At 45.2% G+C, this 20,857-nt stretch overlaps 1 protein-coding gene across 4 annotated transcripts in view; it reads right to left on the bottom strand.

Moving 5' to 3' along the window:
• Window positions 1–20,857, bottom strand: part of KLHL29 (kelch like family member 29) — a 415,043-nt gene that overhangs the window by 20,308 nt on the left and 373,878 nt on the right. For all 4 annotated transcript variants that reach the window (XM_082047373.1, XM_082047375.1, XM_082047376.1 and 1 more), the window contains 4 exons: window positions 17,385–17,583; window positions 14,586–14,768; window positions 12,016–12,196; window positions 1,466–1,659 (listed from right to left, as the gene is read on the bottom strand). In XM_082047373.1, the coding sequence (XP_081903499.1) occupies window positions 1,466–1,659; window positions 12,016–12,196; window positions 14,586–14,768; window positions 17,385–17,583 (757 nt within the window). The remainder of the gene's footprint in view (window positions 1–1,465; window positions 1,660–12,015; window positions 12,197–14,585; window positions 14,769–17,384; window positions 17,584–20,857) is intronic.

Genomic DNA, 20,857 nt, shown 5'->3' with positions numbered 1-20,857 from the left:
TGCTGCATCATATGCATGTCATGTTATGTTAGGCTGGACACAAACAGCAGCAAGGGAGTTGGGAAGCAGCAGCAGCAGCGACGTCTGCACAGGGGAGGCTACAGCTGTGGCTCTACCAGCACCTGATCTACCAGGGAACCCCAAGGAAAGAGTCATAATAATTGTAACAAGCTACAATAAAAAGAGCACCTTATTTTAGCTTTCTGAATATGCTTAGGCCTTACCTGAATGCCTTGCAACTCCATTTCTGTAACTTGTTACTTGCTACTCGTATTGCTCTGCCAGGCTCAATACTGAGACTGTGATTTTTTTAAAATTAAACACTCCACGTCACAGTTTTGACATGACTAAGAGATGCAGGATGGTGAAACCCCGGCCCAGGTTGCCCAGAGAGGTGGTGGATGCCCCATCCCTGGAGACATCGCAGGCCAGGCTGGATGGGGCTCTGAGCAACCTGATCTGGGTGAAGATGTCCCTGCTCATGGCAGGGGTTGGACTGGATGAGCTCTGGAGGTCCCTTCCAACCCAAACTATTCTGTGATTCTATGATGCAAAAGCGAGCCACCCCAAAGCAGGTTCTCTGTGATGACTGTATGAGCGCGGTTTCTTTGGCCACCCGAATACAGCCAGACCTAAGGCTGCCCACAGCCATCCAGCGCAGAGCAGGTGGCCCACGTTGGCCACCACCCTGCAGTGATGTCCTCATGAAGCTGAACCTCACGTCCTCATGAAACTAAACCCCATTTCCAACAGCAGCCTAAACACTTGGGGTGCAAATCACCAGAGAATCCAAGTAAGGTGCAATCTTCTGAGCACTATCCTAATTTTGGAAGGAAATCTGCACCTCCAATATTGGCTGGTACGGTGGAAAGTCTGGCTTCTCATCTTGATCTTTACTCTGCAAAATGTTCGGTGAGCTTGAGGGGATCACAACCTAATAAACATGGTTCTAATAATCTACATGTCTCAGAGATTTCAACCTCTGAGGCACATATGCCTTTGGACACCACTGATAAATCCCAGATAAGAATACCTGTCACTTCCCGCAGGACGGGCGACATTTTAACAAACCAATGAATAATAATCCATTAACTGAGCAGTGTTGTAAAACCACATGGAGCAACACATGATGCCAGGATGAAGTTTCACTGCACTTTGTGATTTTTTGGATGTAAAATTACTAGTCCATGCCTAATAACTGCTTTCCTTTCTCCTCTACTTTGAGCTCATCACTTCTAGCTGATAACTAGCTGCATTAATGAGTGACAATTGCCTTCAGTAAAGATCCAGATAATGGCCTCTCTGGTATAATATACCTACCTATACCATGCATTCCTGCCAATCTGTTGTAAACATATCCCCCTTGCTCCCCAACTTATTTGCTTTCCACAAAGGCATTAAAACACCTGTGGCACAAGAGCTTTCTGTCATAATACGGGTTTATTCTACCACATGCATCCCTTACCGATCATCGGAGACTCTATAAAACTCCATGAATTAGTCTGAGGGATGTAGGACTGCAAGACCCCCGCAGCTCGGCCGGCTTCGTTCACCCCGCCGAAGACGTAGATCTTCCCACCGCAGACGGTCGCCGCGGCCGAATGGACGGCCTTGGGCAGAGGGGCGATGGTCTCCCACTGGTTGGTTATCGTATCGTACCTGGGACGAGAGCAAGCGAGTGAGCTGAGACAAGGCAACTCTGGGTGGACAAGCAGAGAAAGCAGGCTGGGATACAAGAGAAAGGCAGCTGAACAAGCAGAAGAAAAGCAGAGGTTGAAATGTGTTTTCTAACACCCTACAAATTCAGCCACTTGGTAAACAGTGTAATGAATGCTTTTTCTAAGCTTTTAAAACATTGAGAAAAGCCCAGAGAAAGCTGGTTCTATTTTTCTGTATATGCCTCTCAAATCTCATTATAGTCAGAGCTGAAGAAACTCTGGACCTCTTTGTTGAGATGTCTTCTAATTAATTTCTATTAATGAGTATACAATGAGATTATTCTTGCAAATCAGCGCAGTGACATCCAATGGCAACCGCAGACTGTTAATACACTTCAGTTGTTCAGCCCGTGGAACACTTTTCACCTGCAACTTAATGTGACACGATGGCTCTTTTTACTCTCGTTAGCTGACCAGCGACGCACGCTTTGTGCCAGAATAAGTTACTTCCATTTAATTTTTCATTGTGCAAACCGAACTACAGTGCTTCATTGCAAGAAGCTTCAAACGGTAATGCTGGAATAAGATTTCACCATTGCGTCCACATTTGACAAGCAAACAGAAAAGAGTATGCATGGAAGTGCTAAGTTAGTTTTAAGGTCATCAGTATCTGATTTAATTAAGCCATTGACCATAAGGGATGTGTAGTTAATAATCCATGGATGAAGATTCATTTTAGACAATGTCACAAGTACAGATGTCAATTTTTTTTAAAGATAATGTGGCATGGATCCAAATAGCTGCTCTAAAATGAGCCTCGGAGACAATGGAAAATAATGTGATTTTTTTTAGGCTCCTATATTTCCATGTAATGGCACATTCAGTCAAATAGGACTTTCCTGCATAGCGATTATTCAGAATTGTTGACTGCAAGAAGAGAAGCCCTCATCACCCATTCAGGGCTTCTGCTCTTAAGATTAGTGATATGCAATATGCAAACATGAAATGAATCCATGGCCTGAACTCAGCTGTGGAAAAAGATTTAGCGACAGGGGAATTCTCCCTTTGCAACACGTCCCTCAAATTCTCACTGCCCAAACTTGGGGAAAATAAAAGGGACAAAAGATACAAATGGTGGAAAGAGCACAAAATTATGTGCTTAATGAGAATGCGTTAATGAGTTTCCAAGTAATATAACTGAAAGTAATTAACATACTCATAAAAATGAGGCAAAAGCAAGAGGGAGGCAAACTTTAACTAAAAACAGATGAGGAAAGTCCCTTATAATGAGCATGGAGAAATGCCTTGTACAATGCTCTAAATTAGTCACTGAGAAATTAAATTCATCTACAACAAAGTGATCAAAGGGGAGAAATGTAACGAGATGAAACAACATGGTGCTGGGAGCACTCAAGGTGACACACCTACATCAGGCTGGTTCTTAACGCTTGGTGCCAAACTCCAGCCTGCAGATCATGGGCGGCCAGAGAACATGGGAACTGCCTTTTACAAGGGGTCGGCATAAAAAAGACGAGGGACAATGGGCACAAGTCACTCCTGGAGAGATTCCAATTGGATGCAAGAGGGAAATTTTTCACCATGAGAACGATCAACCATTGGAATAATCTCCCCAGGGAAGTGGTGGATTCCCCAACGTCGGACACTTTTAAGATTCAGCTGGACAGGGTGCTGGGCCATCTGCCTAGACCATGCTTTTGCCAAGAGAGGTTGGTCCAGATGATCCTTGTGGTCCCCTTCCAACCTGGTATTCGATGATTCTATGATCCATGTTTGACTGCACAAGCTGCTTCTCCAGGTAAGACACCATATGCTGCAGCTCCTGTTTGCCCACAGCAGTCGGGCAGCACTCACACCCATCCTGGCGGATGAGCAGAAATGCTGCATAATATAAAGTTTCAAACACTGCTTTTGGGTTATAGTTTGCCAACTGTAGCAATTTAGCGCTTGGCAACTTAATTGTTGATGTCTTATTGTACAACAAAAGCCAGTTATGAAATTGGTGATAATTGGCTAGAAGCTGTGCAACGACATCGAGCTGAGAAGAACTGACCCAATATGCCTTTCTAGTTCCTCAGCTACTAAGATATAAATTATACCTGTCACCTGATACTTACTGTCTCCCACCATCCACTGTGACCTAGCACCAGAAACGTTTGTGGCCAGCCGAAGTTATTGTGTCCAGTTTAAGAAGGACAAGGAATTACTGGAGGGACTCCAGCGAGGGTTATGAAGATGATTCAGGGTCTGGAGCTTCTTTCTTATGAGGAGAGACTGAGAGAGCTGGGTCTGTTCAGCCCAGAGAAGAGAAGCTGAGAGGGGATCTTACCAATGTTTATAAATATCTCAAGGGTGGGTGTCAAGAGGATGGACCAGACTCCTTTCAGTGGTGCCCAATGACAGGATGAGGGGCAACGGGCACAGACTGAAGCACAGGAGGTTCCATCTGAATATGAGGAGAAACTTCTTTACTCTGAGCTGCCAGAGCCCTGGAACAGGCTGCCCAGAGAGGTTGTGGAGTCTCCTTCTCTGGAGACATTGAAACCCACCTGGACACATTCCTGTGTGATCTGCTCTGGTGAACCTGCTGTAGCAGGTGGGTTGGACTGGATGATCTCCAGAGGTCCCAGCCGTTCTGTGACTGTGTGAAGCGGTCTGAGGTGGGATGGTGAGCAGCTGTGCTGCCTTCCCTGGGCACTGGCTGAAGTACTCGACTGACCACAGTCCCCAACACCGATACGTTCCTGCCACTGACTTTCTGATCCTCCTAGTAGGTTTTTGGGAAGGAGGGGTTATATCCTTCACATATGCTGGGGTCTGTGTGTGGCTGAGGGCCACATCTATAGGAACACTGGAGAAAGGTTCCAATTATAAAACAAATCATCCTTCTTCTACATGAATTTCATTATTGTGACCTCATGTCCCCTACACCCTGTTTTTCACCCACTTTCACTGCTCTCTGTTTATGCTCTATGATGACAGAACTGTTCTTTCTTTCTCCAACCCTCCTTCATCTGCCCCCAAAAATGACAAGTTTCACTTCATCAGCTGAAAGCCAAAGGCTGCAAAATTGCTGGGTATAGGCACGAGTGAGGCTGCTTAAAAAAACACTCACATCTTGAGGGTTATTTCGTTTAAAAAATCAGCGAACCATAAAGCAGGTGGAAGCCAGTCCTTGTCCACCTAACACAGGCATCTAATGTGGGTTTTACATAGGCTGCTCAGTGAAGTGTTCCTCTTAAGTGCCTAACTTATCCCTGGGGCTGGAGAAGAGAGGTTGGTGCCTTCAAGGTTCCTGATACTGTCCATCAAGTCCCTCCATCCCCCAGGAATTTATTCCTCTGGCTCATTCCCTCCTTGCAAAACTCTAGACGTGATTCCTAGTCTCTGTTTTGCTTCAGCTCCCACCCACCAGAAAGGAAGTTTTGGGTTTTTTTCTGTTGGATTATAAAGCTGTCTGCCGTCAAATCTCTCTCTTTCATGTAAGGACTTGCAGAAAATAACAAAATCACCTCTTCACCTTCTGTAGGATAAACTAAGTAGTCTAAACCCCTTAAGTTTCTGCAAGGCATGTTTCCATCATTTTGGTCTACCTCAAGTCAGCTCTCTATGTGTTCACACAAGGATTTACACCAGATTAAGTGAACTGGTTTAAAAATGAATAAAGTTGAATCTTTCTAACCTACCAGGATGGGAAATAACGACACCTACTTTACCTCTCTACCCTAGGGTCTTCCCATCTGTCGTGTCATCGCCGGTGTTGCCATCACTCCAGCACCACCAGTACTGGTGGGCTCCTCGGCTGCCTCAACCACTGGCTCTGCTCAAGGGCCAGCGGGGAGGGAGCTGATTTAAAGAATAATCACTTTGATTTCTTTCCATTAGTCAAGCTTTGCATTTGATTCCCCTGTTTGAAGCTGTAGATGGAGACATAATGGGAGCTGGCTTTGAGCCAAGCAAAGGTTTTTCTTCCTTCTCCTCCACTGCTCCCTGCAGTCCCGGTGTGTCCATGCCCGTCCTTGGCTAAGGGCCTACCAAGCTCACTTGAAACTTCAAGGACACCTCCTTTCACATTGCTGACATCTGATTTTGCAGTCCTTGCATGCTACGGACGCACGTGTGGTTTTACATGGATGCCCTTGCACATCCTCCTCTGCAGCCCCATGGTCCATGGCCCTGCTGTGCTCTGGACATCAGGTTTTCCACGCGTGCAGGCCGTGTGTCCCCCCACCTGTCACTTCACGTGCACTGAGCATTATTGTCTCAACCCACCCTTCTGCAGTCACTATTTTCTGGTTTATATATTATTTATATACCCACGGCTTAGGGACATGGTCTAGTGCTACAGTTAGGTTATGGCTGGACTCGATGATCCTGAAGGTCTCTTCCAAGTGAAACGATTCTATGATTCTGTGATACAGCAAACGATCTGAACTCAGCAGAACATACAGCCCAGGCCTGAAGACAGCACATGCAGAAATAACCTTCTCTCACAACTCTTCACTCACAGGATTTAACCTGCGGGTCTGACCCTCCTCCTGTTTCACTCATTTTGCCCAACACCTCCTCTCTTGCTCTTTCCCTACCACCTCAGTATTAACAGCAGAAACCCCTTAATTTCAAGCTGTGCTGTTTGCTTCTCTGCATTCTTGACTCTTGATCTCTTCAGTACCTGAAAACAGTTGTGTGGTGTTTTTTTAATCTCTCTCTCCTCAGTTTCTTAATTTCTCTCCTTCTAGGTTAAACAGCCTTATGAGCATCTTCATTTATTCATATTATAAAATCCTTACATGATGGTCAGTCGCTAGCAGACATGCACCCTACAGTTGCTTATACATGATTTAATTCTCTTTGCAGGAATGCTGCTATTTAAAATAAAGCTGTACAGTGTCATATTGATCTGCTCTTCAGATGATTCACATGTTGTTTAAAATCACATTAATGGATTACTATTTTTTGCCTTTTTTTATTTTCTTCTGACTGTTCCGAGGAGCTTAAGAAACTATCCTTGGACAAGGCTATACATTTAATTTTCTTAAGACGTCAATAAAACAGTAGGTTTTGAAGCAGTTTCTAAAGCTTATAAAGCTTATTCTTTACACTGTATTTTTTAGACTGTCTTCCAAGTACACACTGCCAGCCAAAGTAATCTCCCAATTTTAGACAACCCTATTGTAAAAGTGCTGTCAGGTCAAAGGGATTCATCTTCTTCTGTCCTTCAAACAGATAATAACCACAAAGCACCCACATTTCCACACTTTTAGTCACATACATTGTCTTGTCAGCATATGCCATCTTCTCGGCTCTCAAATTGCATATATTACAGGGCCCATCCATTATCTAAAAACCTAGTTCGTGGATCCACTTCATTTCGCCGCCTCCCAACCCAACTCATCTCTCAGAAGAAGACAGAAAGTGTAATACCCTCTCGCCTAACACCTAATGACTCGCTCCCTGTCACACGGAACCTTGCCAGAGGGGTTGATGGAGAACTGCAGTCGCGCCGTTATTTCCCTAAACACTCATTCCAAAAACATAACTCTCCCTGAACATATACCCATGTACAGCCACGAAAATGGACTTATAACTCAGGCCCTCTGGCACATGCATATTGTTTTAAGATGAATAACGAATGACTCCTCCTCGTATGTTTGTGATAGTGCCGTAATATTATCTGTCGAGCCAGAATTTTTACTGCTTCTTTACAGACAAATGGCAGATAAAGGGTAAAAAAATCTCAGCCCTTTTGAAGTTGATGGGAAAACACTCACTGATTTAAGTGGCACCAGAATTCCTGGTTGAGGCTGCACCCCTCAGCATCAACGAGACAACTGAAAGCAAGGAGAGAGGAGCACAGGAGCTGATGCTGTAAATCATATGGAGTCCAGTGGTCCCTGCTTCCTTTAATGCTTTCTAATGGTACAGCAGATGTATTAGGTGCAGTCAGGTGATAGCCTGTATAGATAAGATGGTCTGACATCTGTTTTTTAACAACAAAATGCAGTAACGGCATCTTTGTAAGATTTTAACCATTTAGGATGAAATATTGCTCGAGGGAATGTCAGGAAGATGTGCCAGGGGAGGTTCAGGTTGGACATGAGGAAAAGGTTCTTCACCCAGAGGGTGCTGGACACTGGAACAGGCTCCCCAGGGAGGTGTCACGGCCCCAAGCCTGACGGTGTTCAACAAGAGACTGGACAACGTCCTCAGACACACGGTGTGAACTGTGGGGTTGTCCTGTGCAGGGACAGGAGTTGGACTCCATGATCCTTGTGGGTCCTTCCAACTCGGGACATTCTACAATTCATTCCAACAATTCCAGGTAAAACAAGTGGAGAACAAGAAGGAAACTGGGAGAAAACCAAAACCCAAGAGTGTGCAACCCTGAAATTCAGCACTGAGGGGAACAGTGTTAACCTCAGAGGGAAATGTAATTTTTGGCATCACCTGACTTGGCGCATATGATCATATCACCTTATTATTTTAATATAGGCCTTTTTTAAGACCTGCTGGAATGACAGAGAGGTTTCCACCCTCCTGAGAGACGGTATCGTAGTGTCCCATCCAAAGCAACACAATATTTGAAGAGGAATGTGCAGCCCACAGAGAACACAGAAGGCTGGTTGTTTAGAGCTTTTGTGGGGTGGGGGGAACAAAGAGAAGCCAAAGTAAAGAAGTGAGAATCAACTCTGCTTATGGCCACAGACAACTGAGCGATTAAAGTGGCTTTACTTCGTATGTTTTTCTTCTTTTTTTTAAGCTGCAACCCAAATTCAGAAATCCTCATTGCTTGCTGAAGTGGGTACAGTGATTTAAATTCCAGATCTCTTGCACAAACTACCTGCCTGGTCCAAATGGGAAATGCTTTTGTCTGAAAAGGCTGGACTTTGTTCCATACAGCTATGAGGGTCAGAGTTTTCTCACCTGCAGATCCTGAAACACCCTTTCTGAAACACACAGCTTCAGCCACGCCACGCTTTGCTTCTGCCATCCCCACTGTCATTTCAATACAAAAAATGAAAAAGGAAACATCCCCAAACCTCCCTCATTTCTTGGCATGACCCAAGAGTCCATGGTGCTCTTTTTCCATGGCTGCGTCTCCCAAGTCTCTTTACAGACAATAGCAGATTAATTATAACCACAGGTTTAGCAAATCCCCATGACAAGTCATCCTTATTGCGGTTGAGACAGCGTATGCTGAAATGACAGGGACAAAAATCTGCTCCTTTCCCACATGAAAGTCTCTTGATGGGCTTGTTACAACTGCAAACCAGCCCAGTTGCTTCCCCTGAGTTGTCCAGGGGACACTGAGGGCCCGAGCGTGACTTTGCAGCTGTAATGTCACTTGTGGCAAGGACTTCTGTGACTGAGATGAGGAGGAAGGAGAGGGGGAGACTTTGCTTGATGGGGGTTTCATTCAACTGACCAATGTTTGGGTGCTTTGTTAAAGAGACCATGAGAATCAGAGCAGAGAAAGAAATAAGACTCTGGGAAAAATTAAGAGACTATTCAATCAATGACATCTTTCAAGACACTTATCTGCAAGAGCATTATTTCTGTGTTCCTCTTTATCAAGACATGGAATGAAATACTGCACCCCTTTCCAGGGCTCCCTCCCACGTTCACAAAAACATTTCTTTAGTTAAAAATTTACTAACTAAAATTACAGGACAAATACCTTCAGGAATGAAAAAAAGAAAATCTGCATTAAATGGCGAGATTTTCTTCAAAGCAAGTCCCAAGGGCAGCGCCCACCTTAACTCGCGTGTTGTATTCACTGCTGTTAATATTATTGATCACCCATTCTTTCCCTGACCCGTGCCTGGGCTGGGAGGGAAGGCTGCCTGCAGACTTTGTCCCACATGTCCTTTCCTTTTGTCACATCCTTGTCTCCCAGGTAAAATAATGCCAAATTTGTGAATGTGGAGGAACACAGAACTACGTGCAAATGGTGATCGCTGGACACCAGACACGCACCCATTCCCCAAACTGGGCTGTCCCAGGCACCGACCTGGGCAGAAATCGTTCGGGAAAAAAACAAGTGATCACACGATTAAAGATTGTAGCAAAAAGTAGATCTGGAGAAGGAAACTTCACTTTTGGCATCTCCTATTTTCCTCTGTGTTCGACTTTAAAACATCATTTAAACTTTTAATATGGGTTTTGGTAATCAGTATTTAGGGTATCTACTTAAATGAAAAAATAAACACCCCCTGCATAAAAGGAGCGTAAATGTTGCAGCACTCAAATCCAGAAATAATAGATTGAAAGCATCTTAGCATCTTTAATCTTAACCTTTTGAAAATATTATTATTATTGTTATTTTTTGTCCAAATCTTTCTGAACAACCTACCCCTTCTTTGGTTTGCCTGCTAAGGCAACTTTTACTGGGAGCTGCCTCCCTCAAAAGGTTGCTGAAGAAGTATTCAAATTCAGCATTTAAAACTGACAAAAAGAAAAAAACCCACATATTTTGGTTGCCAGATTCACTAAGGAAAAACATTTCACAAAAAAATGTATCATTAATCTATTGTCACAATGCATTTTTAAGTGTTTGAGTACGGCCAGGGCTGTATTGAGCTTTTTGAAATGGAAAATTCTTAGATACCGCATTTCAAAGCGGTTTCTATTTTTTAATAAAAACGTGGATATGCATATAAACTTTATAGTTTTATTGAATGTTATGGTTGAAACGAAAGCAGTTGGTTTTGGAATTCTACTTTGCGAAATGTTTATTTTGTGCTTTTGTTCTTCCTTTATTTTAGGTTCCATGTGAGGAAAGGAAACTTTTCTATTTGGAGTCTTCTTGAAAAGAGAAATTTCCATTCTCTCCCATCTCCACTCAGCCCCTCTCGGCCAGGAATTCCAAACTGTTTCCATGGATGGGTGGTTTTACTCGGAGCTCGGCAGGTCCCAGCCCCGGCCAGGACCACCAAAGGGAAGATCTTCCTTCCAGCTGGGTCAGGTCTGAGGTGCTTTACCAGGAAAGCGCATGTGAGAAACTTACTTTGCTGTTGCTTTTTTTGAGGATTACTGCGGTCTGTAAAGACTTTCAGTACTAAATTCAAAGGAAGCTTATTAGTTCATTGTATAATCTGTGTAAAGTGTCCAAAGAAGCTTAATTCCTCTGTTCCCTTCCCTGAGCAAACCGACAAACAAACTGGCAGCTTTTGCCTTTGGTTTTGAAACAATGCTTTCCACTGAAGCTTTAAAAAGAAATCTAATCCCGCACAGTTTCTTCTTTTCTCAGCTGTCATAAAAGCTTATTTAAACACGCACAGCCCTTTTGATGTGTCCTTTAAAAGGGAAATGGTCCTTTAGCACAGAATGAAGTAAAAACACAGAATCACAGAATGTCAGGGATTGGAAGGGACCTCAAAAGATCATCTCGTCCAATCCCCCCGCCGGAGCAGGAACACCCAGATGAGGTTACACAGGAAGGTGTCCAGGCAGGTTTTGAATGTCTCCAGAGAAGGAGACTCCACAACCCCCCTGGGCAGCCTGTTCCAGTGTCTGTCACCCTCACTGAGAAGAAGTTTCTTCTCAAATTTAAGTGGAACCTTGTGTTCCAGTTTGTACCCATTGTCCCTTGTCCTATCACTGGTTGTCACCGAGAAGAGCCTGGCTCCATCCTCATGACACTCACCCTTTAGATATCTGTAAACATTAATGAGGTCACCCCTCAGTCTCCTCTTCTCCAAGCTAAAGAGCCCCAGCTCCCTCAGCCTTTCCTCATAAGGGAGATGCTCCACTCCCTTCAGCATCTTTGTTGCCCTGCGCTGGACCCTCTCCAGCAGTTCCCTGTCCTTCTGGAACTGAGGGACTGGACACAATATTCCAGGTATGGTCTCACCAGGGCAGAGTAGAGGGGAAGGAGAACCTCTCTGGACCCACTAACCACCCCTTCTAATACACCCCAGGTACCATTGGCCTTCCTGGCCACAAGGGCCCAGTGCTGGCTCATGGGCATCCTGCTGTCCACCAGGACTCCCAGGTCCTTTCCCCTACACTGCTCTCTAATAGGTCATTCCCCAACTTATACTGGAACCTGGGGTTGTTCCTGCCCAGATACAAGACTCTACACTTTCCCTTGTTATATTTCATTAAAGTTTTCCCTGCCCAACTCTCCAGCCTGTCCAGGTCTCTGGATGGCAGCACAGCCTTCTGGCGTGTCAGCCACTCCTCCCAGCTTGGTGTCATCAGCAAACTTGCTGATAGTACACTCTATTCCCTCATCCAAATCATTGATGAATATATTAAATTCAATATATTCAATATATTCAATATATTGAACCTCCAACAAACAGCATGTCGTTCCGTTTTGTTTTGTTTTCTTTACCTTTCCACGTGGTCGACGTTGCCTGCCACACCGACCCCTCCAATGGTATAAATTTTCCCGTCGTACACCAGACTGTTGTGTCGACACCTCGGGACCGTCATGCGGGACACGAGGTTCCAGTTATCGAGCAAGGACATGTAACACCAGACATCGGCCAGCGTGACCCCCGACTCCATGCCGCCTGGTGCCAACGTGCGGGCGAGGGAAAGAGAAAGGGGAGAATTACGTGAGATCCCAGAACGGCAGCAGCTTTGCACACAGCAATCAAAGCCAGTTACAAAGTAAGAAAAAAAAAATCTTCAAATGACATTTGACTAATTAAAATAAATCACCCTCAATACTGAGCATCTGTTCCGATGATGCATATCTGTGTCATTTATTCATGCGCCCCAAAGGCTGCTTTTTTTAATAAGATGACATGAAGAAATCAAGATGTCAGACTATGAGGGACATGTACATAAGGGGATAGACCCTTTTCAGTGTTCATAAATAACTTCCAGTCTATTAAATTACTGCAACACTTGCAAGAGGGTGTCAGGAGGCAGAGCCTATCTTGGCTTGTGAGACACAGGCCAGTTTGAAATCTAAAATGATTAATACAGTGAGGGATTGAAGCAACACATACATGGGCACCATAAACTCAGTGCTTGCACTGTAAGCTTAATGCCTAGCTTTTAGGGACAAATTTCTTATTTATTTTCGTTTCCTTATAAAGGAAAGAGCCAGCTGTACATCTGTAAAACAGTTCAAGATGCCCCGTTGAAATATTTATGTTGGTCATTTTTAAACTGAAGCTTCCAACGCAGTCACTTAGTGGTCATCTTTACTATCCCCATTTTGAAGCGCAAAGAGGTGAAATGACTTATTTGAGACCACACTAGGAGTCGGTGGTTGAGCCAGGAAGAGAAATTAGACTCAGTTCTGTGGTTTAATGAGAAAACCAGGCTTCCTCCTTGGTATTTTACTCTCCAAACCTATGCTATGCAGTGTAGGGTCCAGTACTTGGAGCTTGAATGGGTTTATTCCCACTTCTGTTGGTTCCCCTTCCCTTCTTCCTGTGTCTTGTAAGTCTGAGCAAAGCAAAATATCCACTGATACTCAGCCTTGTGTCATTTTCAGTTCTCCTATTGTAGCCACCGAATACTATCAGGTCACTCATCCAAATTCAAGGGAAAGAGTTGAAATAAGCTTCGAATTTAGGAAGCCACAGCTTTTGTTAGCGGGTACGGCACGGCCTAATGTGGCTCTACATATTGGAAAGTACCTCAGCTAAGAATAACTAAAAGTCAACACCTCAGAAAAGCCTCCACAGAAGGCTTTCACTGCAGTGGCAAAATGAGCACGGGCAAAAAAACCATCAAGAAATAATTTCCAATCAATCCTTAGGGCCTCTACGGAGTATTAATGGAATTTAACACCACAGGCAGCAATTTACTGTGGAAAATGCAGTGAGAGAACTCAGTGAGGGAAAGGCAACAGCTGTAACCCCTTACTGGTCCTGCCTGATGCATCTGCACTCCCAACTGCACCCTCGGATCGCACATGTCTGGACCTCCCTGCCCAGGCGCCTCTTTTTATGATCAAACCTCCGCTCAGCTGCCATCGAGCATCCCTGCATCTCCTGGTGGGAATCGCTTTTCCCCCCCCAGCCAAGCAGAGGTACCACCAGACTGCAAAAAACCAGACAGTGTGATGCTGTGGGCACGGTGGATGCAGCTGCTTGGGGAGTTAAAGCCTTTTAAGGAGCGTTGGTCTCAGTTTCATCAAAACTAAGAAGATTATAGGGCTAGTGACTACTGTCAAAAGAGAGGTCTCAACAACAAGTACAAAATGTGAATGCTCCTGTAAGCAAATACTGTAAGTGTAGGTCACATATTCAGCAGTTCAGCCTGCCTGCGTCAAATTCCATAACCCACCATTTAGACTCAACTACAGCCAGTATTTTAAATTGTGTTTCTATGGCAGTGAAACCTCTTTGCATGCTTGATGGTTGTCAGACCTATTTTCTTCACGTTGCAACTGCAAAATATTGCTGTTGACTGCTATGAGAGAATGTTAATACTGCAGAGAAATAAAGAATGATAAAAGCAGGGAAATCCCTCTTTCTAACCTCCCTCCTACTTGTCTTTTTTTTTTCCTCCAGAAGCAGCTGGGTAAAACTCCCACATGTCCTTCCCTGTTTGCGCTGCCAGCGTTGTAGGAGGAAGCTTTTCTCCTAGCCCAGTAAATCTGGGAGATGAATGGACGGAGAACAGCTCTGCAGACAAAGACTGGGAGCATACTGGTGGATGAAAAGTTTGACATGAGCTGGCAATGTGCACTTGCAGCCCAGAAGGCCAATCGTATCTTTATGATGAAGGTGGTGAAGCACTGGAAGATGCTGCCCAGAGAAGCTCGGGATGCCTCATCCTTGGAAGTGTTCCAGGTCAGGTCGGATGGGGCTTTGATCACCCCGGTCTAGTGAAAGATGTCCCTGCTCATTGCAGGGGGGTTGGACTAGGTGATTTTAAAGGTCCCTTCTGAGCCAAACCTTTCTGTGATTCTAAGATTCTATGAAATCTGCTGCTTACCTGAGAGATAAATGTTGTCCCCAGCGCTGACCACGCTGAAAAACTCTCGATCATAGAAGGGCAGGCTGGCCAGCGGGTACCACTTGTTGTTTTGAGGATTTAAGCAAGTGACTGCTGTCAAAGCACGTTGATTCATGCCAATCATCTGACGACCCCCAACTAGGACTATTACCTCAGCCACACCTAGGATTCAAGTAAGAAAAATCATACTATTAAAAAGAGACATCTCTCAACCACGCAAGAACCTGTAAAAAAATACTCGTAATTAAGGGTAATTTTAATGTATCATATATAAATCTGTTTTAGACTGTGCAATCAAACCAGGAAGGGTGAGAAAAGAGGGAGTGTGTATGTGTGGGGAGTGGTGGGTGAGGAATGACACTATGAACATGCTTGAGAGAACTTGGGAGGGCGTGTGCCATCTGGGCAAAACTTGAGGGGGCAAGAAATAAAAAGCCAGTTCCAAGTAAAGATGTCCGTTGACTTCAATAGTCTTTGAATGAGACCTGTGTGGAGCAAATTCCTGGATAAAATGGCAATTTTGTCAAGGGTTGTGATGGGTTTGGAGACTGGCCATTATCCAGGGAAAGTGTGTTTGGACTCTAACCTGAAGAAGATGTTCTGCTCTGGAGGAGATTTATGCTATGGTTCTTCATTCTGATCTTCTCTCTGCATATCCGCATATACTCTGTTAACATATAATTTTCTGCTGTGTGTTTTTGTTTGTTTGTTTGTTTATGCAGATGATGTGCTCAAGCCATGGGTCAGGGTCTTTGCATACTAGGTGCTAGGAAACATGACGGAGATAGACCCTGCCCTAATGTAGTTATTAACTGAGATTTAGCTGTATGTGAACAGCTCCCCACGACTGTAACACACAATGTGTACAGACAGCCGAATTTTCTCTTTGTGCAAATGAGCCAAACTTTTGAAACCCAAACCCCGGAGTTTTTAGTCTCATTTTACAGCCAGAGCTGAGTCAAATCTGATCTGAGTGTTTCTCCAGACTCATCCCCACAGCGATGGGTCACAGCTTAACTCTGGGACCTTTTCTAGCTCCAACCCCAAGAGTCAAGTGCTGGCGACAGTTTGGATTTAGCATTTATCAGAAGTGTCTAAAATCCTTCTGCAGCAATTGTAAGCCCCGGTGCAACTTGTTGCCAGGAGAGGCAGGCTCAGAAGCAGGACCACGAGGCCTTGAGATGGAAGGAATCGCCATTTCGGGAGCTGTGCTCGCGGCGGTACCCAATGCCGTGATGTGTTACGGTGCCCAGAGACACGTATGCACAGGGGGGGGCGTCAGAAGTGCAGAAATGAGATTGCCAGCAGGAGAGATTAGGAGCTGCAGCGGAGCGAAATGCGTCTTCAGAGCAATGGATTATCGTCATTCTTCATTAACGTTTTCAAAAAATATATTTGTGTCATTCAGGCAAGGTTACTCTCTTAAAAGTTATTAAGTTAAAGTGCTTTACAGTTTTAAATAAATATTTCTCAGTAACAAGAGATCATTATTTTTGTGCCATACCAGAAAATCTAATCACCTGTGCAAGACATAACTTGATTATAATCAATGACCTCGAGAGGGCATGTGACATGCTGCAGCGAGTCCACAAAGGATGTTTAGAGATCCTTTGTGCCTACATGAATGCTGTTGATATGCAAAATAACATGATTCTATATAATTAGGCTCTGACCTAAAAAACTATAATCACCCTCTCTTACCCTGAGAGAATCACTTTCCCCTCATCAACAAGCTTCTGGAAATGGATCATATTACACCTACAATTTTATATACATAAAATAAGCACTTTTCAAAAATCCCTTCAAACATCACACCATTAGTTGTCTTCAATGAAAGACTTTTTAGGGTAGATTGTTATTGAAAGTCCTCTACACTTCATCCTTCTGAAAGGTACCTTGATGAGGCATCTCCAGAAGCTGCAAATGCCGCGGTTTGATATGCCATCGCCGTGCCGCATTAGCATTAGTGGCAGCGACAGAAAGTTTTGCCTGGCTTTGAGATTGTACTTAGGGGAGGCAGAAGTACAGGCAGCATGTTAAAATAATTCACCTGCTTCATCTGACTCCTCCTTGGTGTCCCTACGGACAGTTGTGTTACTCTCTGTTCAACAAATATTTAGGATATTTCTCACACTATCACGATACAGGCTGTGCTGGTGAGTTGGGTTTTCTTCATGTATTTTTCCAAAAAGGAAAATGCATATGTTCCTCAGGTGAGAAGCTTCTTGAAATGACACGGTTCTCCACAGCTACTGGGTTTTTAAAACGGAATATATCATGTGTGGTCCATTTGTTCTGGAGGCAGCCAACAGCCTGAACTGGTGCTGTAAGACTCAGGGTAGGAACATAATATATTTACATAGGCTGTGAAAGTGAAGCTGTTCTGTGAATATTAATCAGCTGCTCCCTGCAGGAGGCTGGATGGTAAAGAAGCAAATTTGTCACCTGTTTTTGCAGCTAGAGAAACTGAGGCATGGAGGGCAAGGGGCTCACTTTCAGGATAACAGGGACATGTCACAGTCTCTGGCAAAACTAGTAATTCCCCAAACTTTGGCATCTCAAAATCTAGTTTCAGACGCACACATCTCCGCACCTGTGTCGGACCATTGGGAGAAGCTCCTACATGCTTGATCAAAGCAGAAACGGAAAACTGAGCTTGAAATATCACCAGACTCCAAGAAAGAGCCAAAGGAAGGAGCCACGGTCCATGTCCCATCGCAGGACATGTCCTGGCCATGCTGGGAACTGCCAGAGTCACGGAGGGAAGTTTTGCTTTACCTGCAGAGAGCCTGGGCCGGGTCCTCGGCGTCTGCATCTCCTGTCGGGCGTGTGGCAGCATGTGATAACGTTTGGCTTCGTTCACCAGGTCCCGGCAAGCCTCCGAAGACTTTATCAACTCCTCGTTGTCAACGACGTTCAGCAGATAGCTGGGATGGATGAAGGGGAGGCGCACCACCGCCAGCAACTCCGCAGCGTACTGGGATGGAGGGAAAAATAATAACACCCTGCAGCCTTTGTGCTGGAGTTCAGCCCCTTGGCATCTCCATCTCCTCCCCTGAAAACTGTCCCGTCACCCAACCTGGAAAGACACTTATCATGGATGCTAGATACAAGCCCTGCCTAGAGATCAGGTGGGACAGAAACAACAGCCCTCAGTGCTCTCTGACCCAGGCTGGTTTTGGTCCCAGGAGACTGAAAACAAACTTCAAAAGGTGGCAACTCCTGTTATAAAGCACCGTATGGAGGGGTTTTTGAAAGAAAAGCTCATTCTGAACTCAGGCTGAATATAACACCGTGTGCCACTGGAGACATGGAGTCAGCTTTTGAGTTTTCTGAATTAACCTTGAAATGTGAGTATTGTTGCACCATAAACAAAACAAAACAAAACAAAACAAAACAAAACAAAACAAAACAAAACAAAACAAAACAAAACAAAACAAGTCTTTTCTGGCACTATAAATGTGAAACAAAAGCCGGTAAGTAGGGTGGATTTCAACAACTGCTATGGCAGAGACTGAATAATATCAGCCAATTTGCTAAAGGCCTTTTAATTAATAGGGTTTATTTGTTGGTGAAACAAATAAAGTAGTTCTAGATTTTGGGGAAATCAGACTCCAGAGGGTGCTATACAAATACTGACAGTAAGTTTCATCTTCTAAATAAATACATTAAACCTCGGAGAGCAAAGGACAGCCGAGCAAATGAAGCTGTCTGTCACTGAACACGGCTTAAAGGAGAACAAAACCCCAAGAGAGAAAACTGCAATCATAAAACCAAGAGTCCATCCCCAGATTATTCTTTTTATATATAATTGGTTATATCACAACACAGCACAAGAGTGCAGTGAAAAGCAGAGTAATAGGAAAATGTGGTTCTCAAGAAGCAAGGCACACAAACAGGATGCAAACTATGGGTGCACAGCAAGAAAAGATAATCATCTGCCGTAATAAATATTCATACAGCCGCAGCATCCAAAGATCCCAACTGGGATTGAGGCCAGGATGCAAATAAATATTTCTGAGGTCCGTGCAACTGGTCCTGAGAAACACTGGGTGCCAGCAGCATCTGCTGGCCCAGAGATGCCTCCGGTCTTCCAGAAGCTACTTGGCTCTCGCTCTCTGTTCCAGCAGTGTGCCTGTCCCTGCAGCCTGTGACAGCCAGGTCACAGCAGGAGCAGGGACGGGAACGGGGCAGGGATGTGGCCTGAGCCAGCTAAGGGGCTGGCTGGGCAGGTGGGCATGCAGTGACACCCAGGATGGCTTCCAGGGCTTCCCCTTTCCCTGTCCAAATTGAAGAACCAGGCTTGATTTAGGAGGAAAACAGCATCTCTCCTCCCGACAGCAGGTGGAGGGAGGTGATTCTGCCCCTCTGCTCCGCTCTGGTGAGACCCCACCTGCAGTTCTGTGTCCAGCTCTGGAGCCCTCAGCACAGGACAGACATGGACCTGTTGGAGAGGGGCCAGAGGAGCCACAGAAATGATCCGAGGCTGGAACAGCTCTGCTGGGAGGACAGGCTGAGAGAGTTGGGGTGTTCAGCCTGGAGAAGAAAAGGCTCCAGGGAGACCTTATTGCAGCCTTTCAGTGCTTAAAAGTGACCTATAAGAAAGATGGGGACAGACTTTTTAGCAGGGCCTGTTATTACAGGACGAGGGGTGATAGTTTTAAACTAAAAGAAGGGAGATTCAGGCCAGACATCAGAAAATTTTTTTTACACTGAGGGTGGTGAAACACTGTCCCAGGTTGGCCAGAGAGGTGGTGGATGAACCATCCCTGGAGACATCCCAGGCCAGGCTGGACGGGGCTCTGAGCAACCTGATCTGGTGAAGATGTCCCTGCTCATGGCAGGGGTTGGACTGCATGAGCTTTGGATGTCCCTTCCAACCCGAACTATTCTATGATTCTATGATCCCAATTCACACTGTTCTGCTGTCGGAGAGCAGCTCGGTGCAAGCTCAGTCAAAGCAAAGATGCGATGACCTCGGGGGGAGCTGAGCCCCACATGGCAGCAGGAAGAGGACCATGTCTCAGCCCTTTGCTCACCAGCCCTCCTTGACACTGGGGCCAGCAATTTTAGGTACAGCCCAAAGAGTTTAGGTCTGGCCACCCTGCTGTTTGCAGATGAAAAGGAGAAGTGATGTAAAAGGCGCAGGAAAATAACAGCGCTCTTCTGGAAAAAATCCCACATGAGCAACGAGTCCGTGGCTCATCACTATTACCTTCAGCACAGCATGGGGCTCTGTAGGGCTTGATATCACTTCATCAGCCTCCAAACTAGAAAAGAAGATGCTCTTCTCTTTTCCCTTGCTGTAATCTATTTCTAAGGCACTTTCTAGGAGGTAAAACGGCTGCTCCCCTTTTCCCTGGAGTCACAAATGTCAGGCACTTGGCTGCAGATATCTTAATGTCATTAAACGGTACCTTGTAGGAGAGGGAGTAGTGGACATATGGCAGTGGGTGGCAAAGCTCTGATTTCAGGAAGAGCTTTTTTTAACAAGGTTGGGGGCGTTTAACCTTACACAGGAGCCAAGACGGAACGTGGCATCGGGACATGGGAATAATGCAGACAGCGAGTATACTGGGGATGAGCCAGACAACCCCCACGGGGGAGGTTAATCCCCACTACAGGTGGCTCAGGAAGCAGCAAGAGTCGCTAAAGGGCAGTTTAAATAAACTTGTAAAATACATGGAGTGTCTAGCGGAGCCAGCACCTTCTCTCAGTGCGGTGGGACACGGCGGAGCTGCCCGTGATGCTTCCGAGGAAGATCTGCGCTGGAACCAGCCATACCATGAACCAAGGGAAAACACAGGCACAAACCGTGGTGCAAATACATCAGGACACGGGGCTCGACAGACACCATGATGTCCCAAAGCTGAGTGTGAATTAGCATTGGGAAGAGAGCTCCTCTCAGGCAGGGACAGACAATTCCCACAGCCCGGCAGAGTGATCACCTCCATCTCCCACCTTTCCCAGAATAAATGGGGCAGTTCTGCTGCCTGAGCACAGCAAGCTCTCCCTCCCGCTCGCCCACCTTGCTTTAATTAGATAAGTGAGAAAATCTGATTCTGTTTTCCTCTCCTGGATTTCCCCCCCGCTCCCTTCTCTCCTCTTTTGTCTGAGCTCGTGGCTTATTTTGAAGGGGAATAATAATTAGAACATGTTGCTCCCTTTCATCAGCTTGAAAGTTAACGTCACATACCAAAACCGATGTCACTTTTCACTCTTATTTTTCCCTTTGCTCAAACAGCTGGAGA

Source organism: Streptopelia decaocto (genome assembly GCF_964273445.1).
Source record: "Streptopelia decaocto genome assembly, chromosome: 3".
NCBI lineage: Eukaryota > Metazoa > Chordata > Aves > Columbiformes > Columbidae > Streptopelia > Streptopelia decaocto.
The sequence above is the reverse complement of the archived record's forward strand: the minus strand, read 5'-3'. Positions and strand labels throughout refer to the sequence as shown.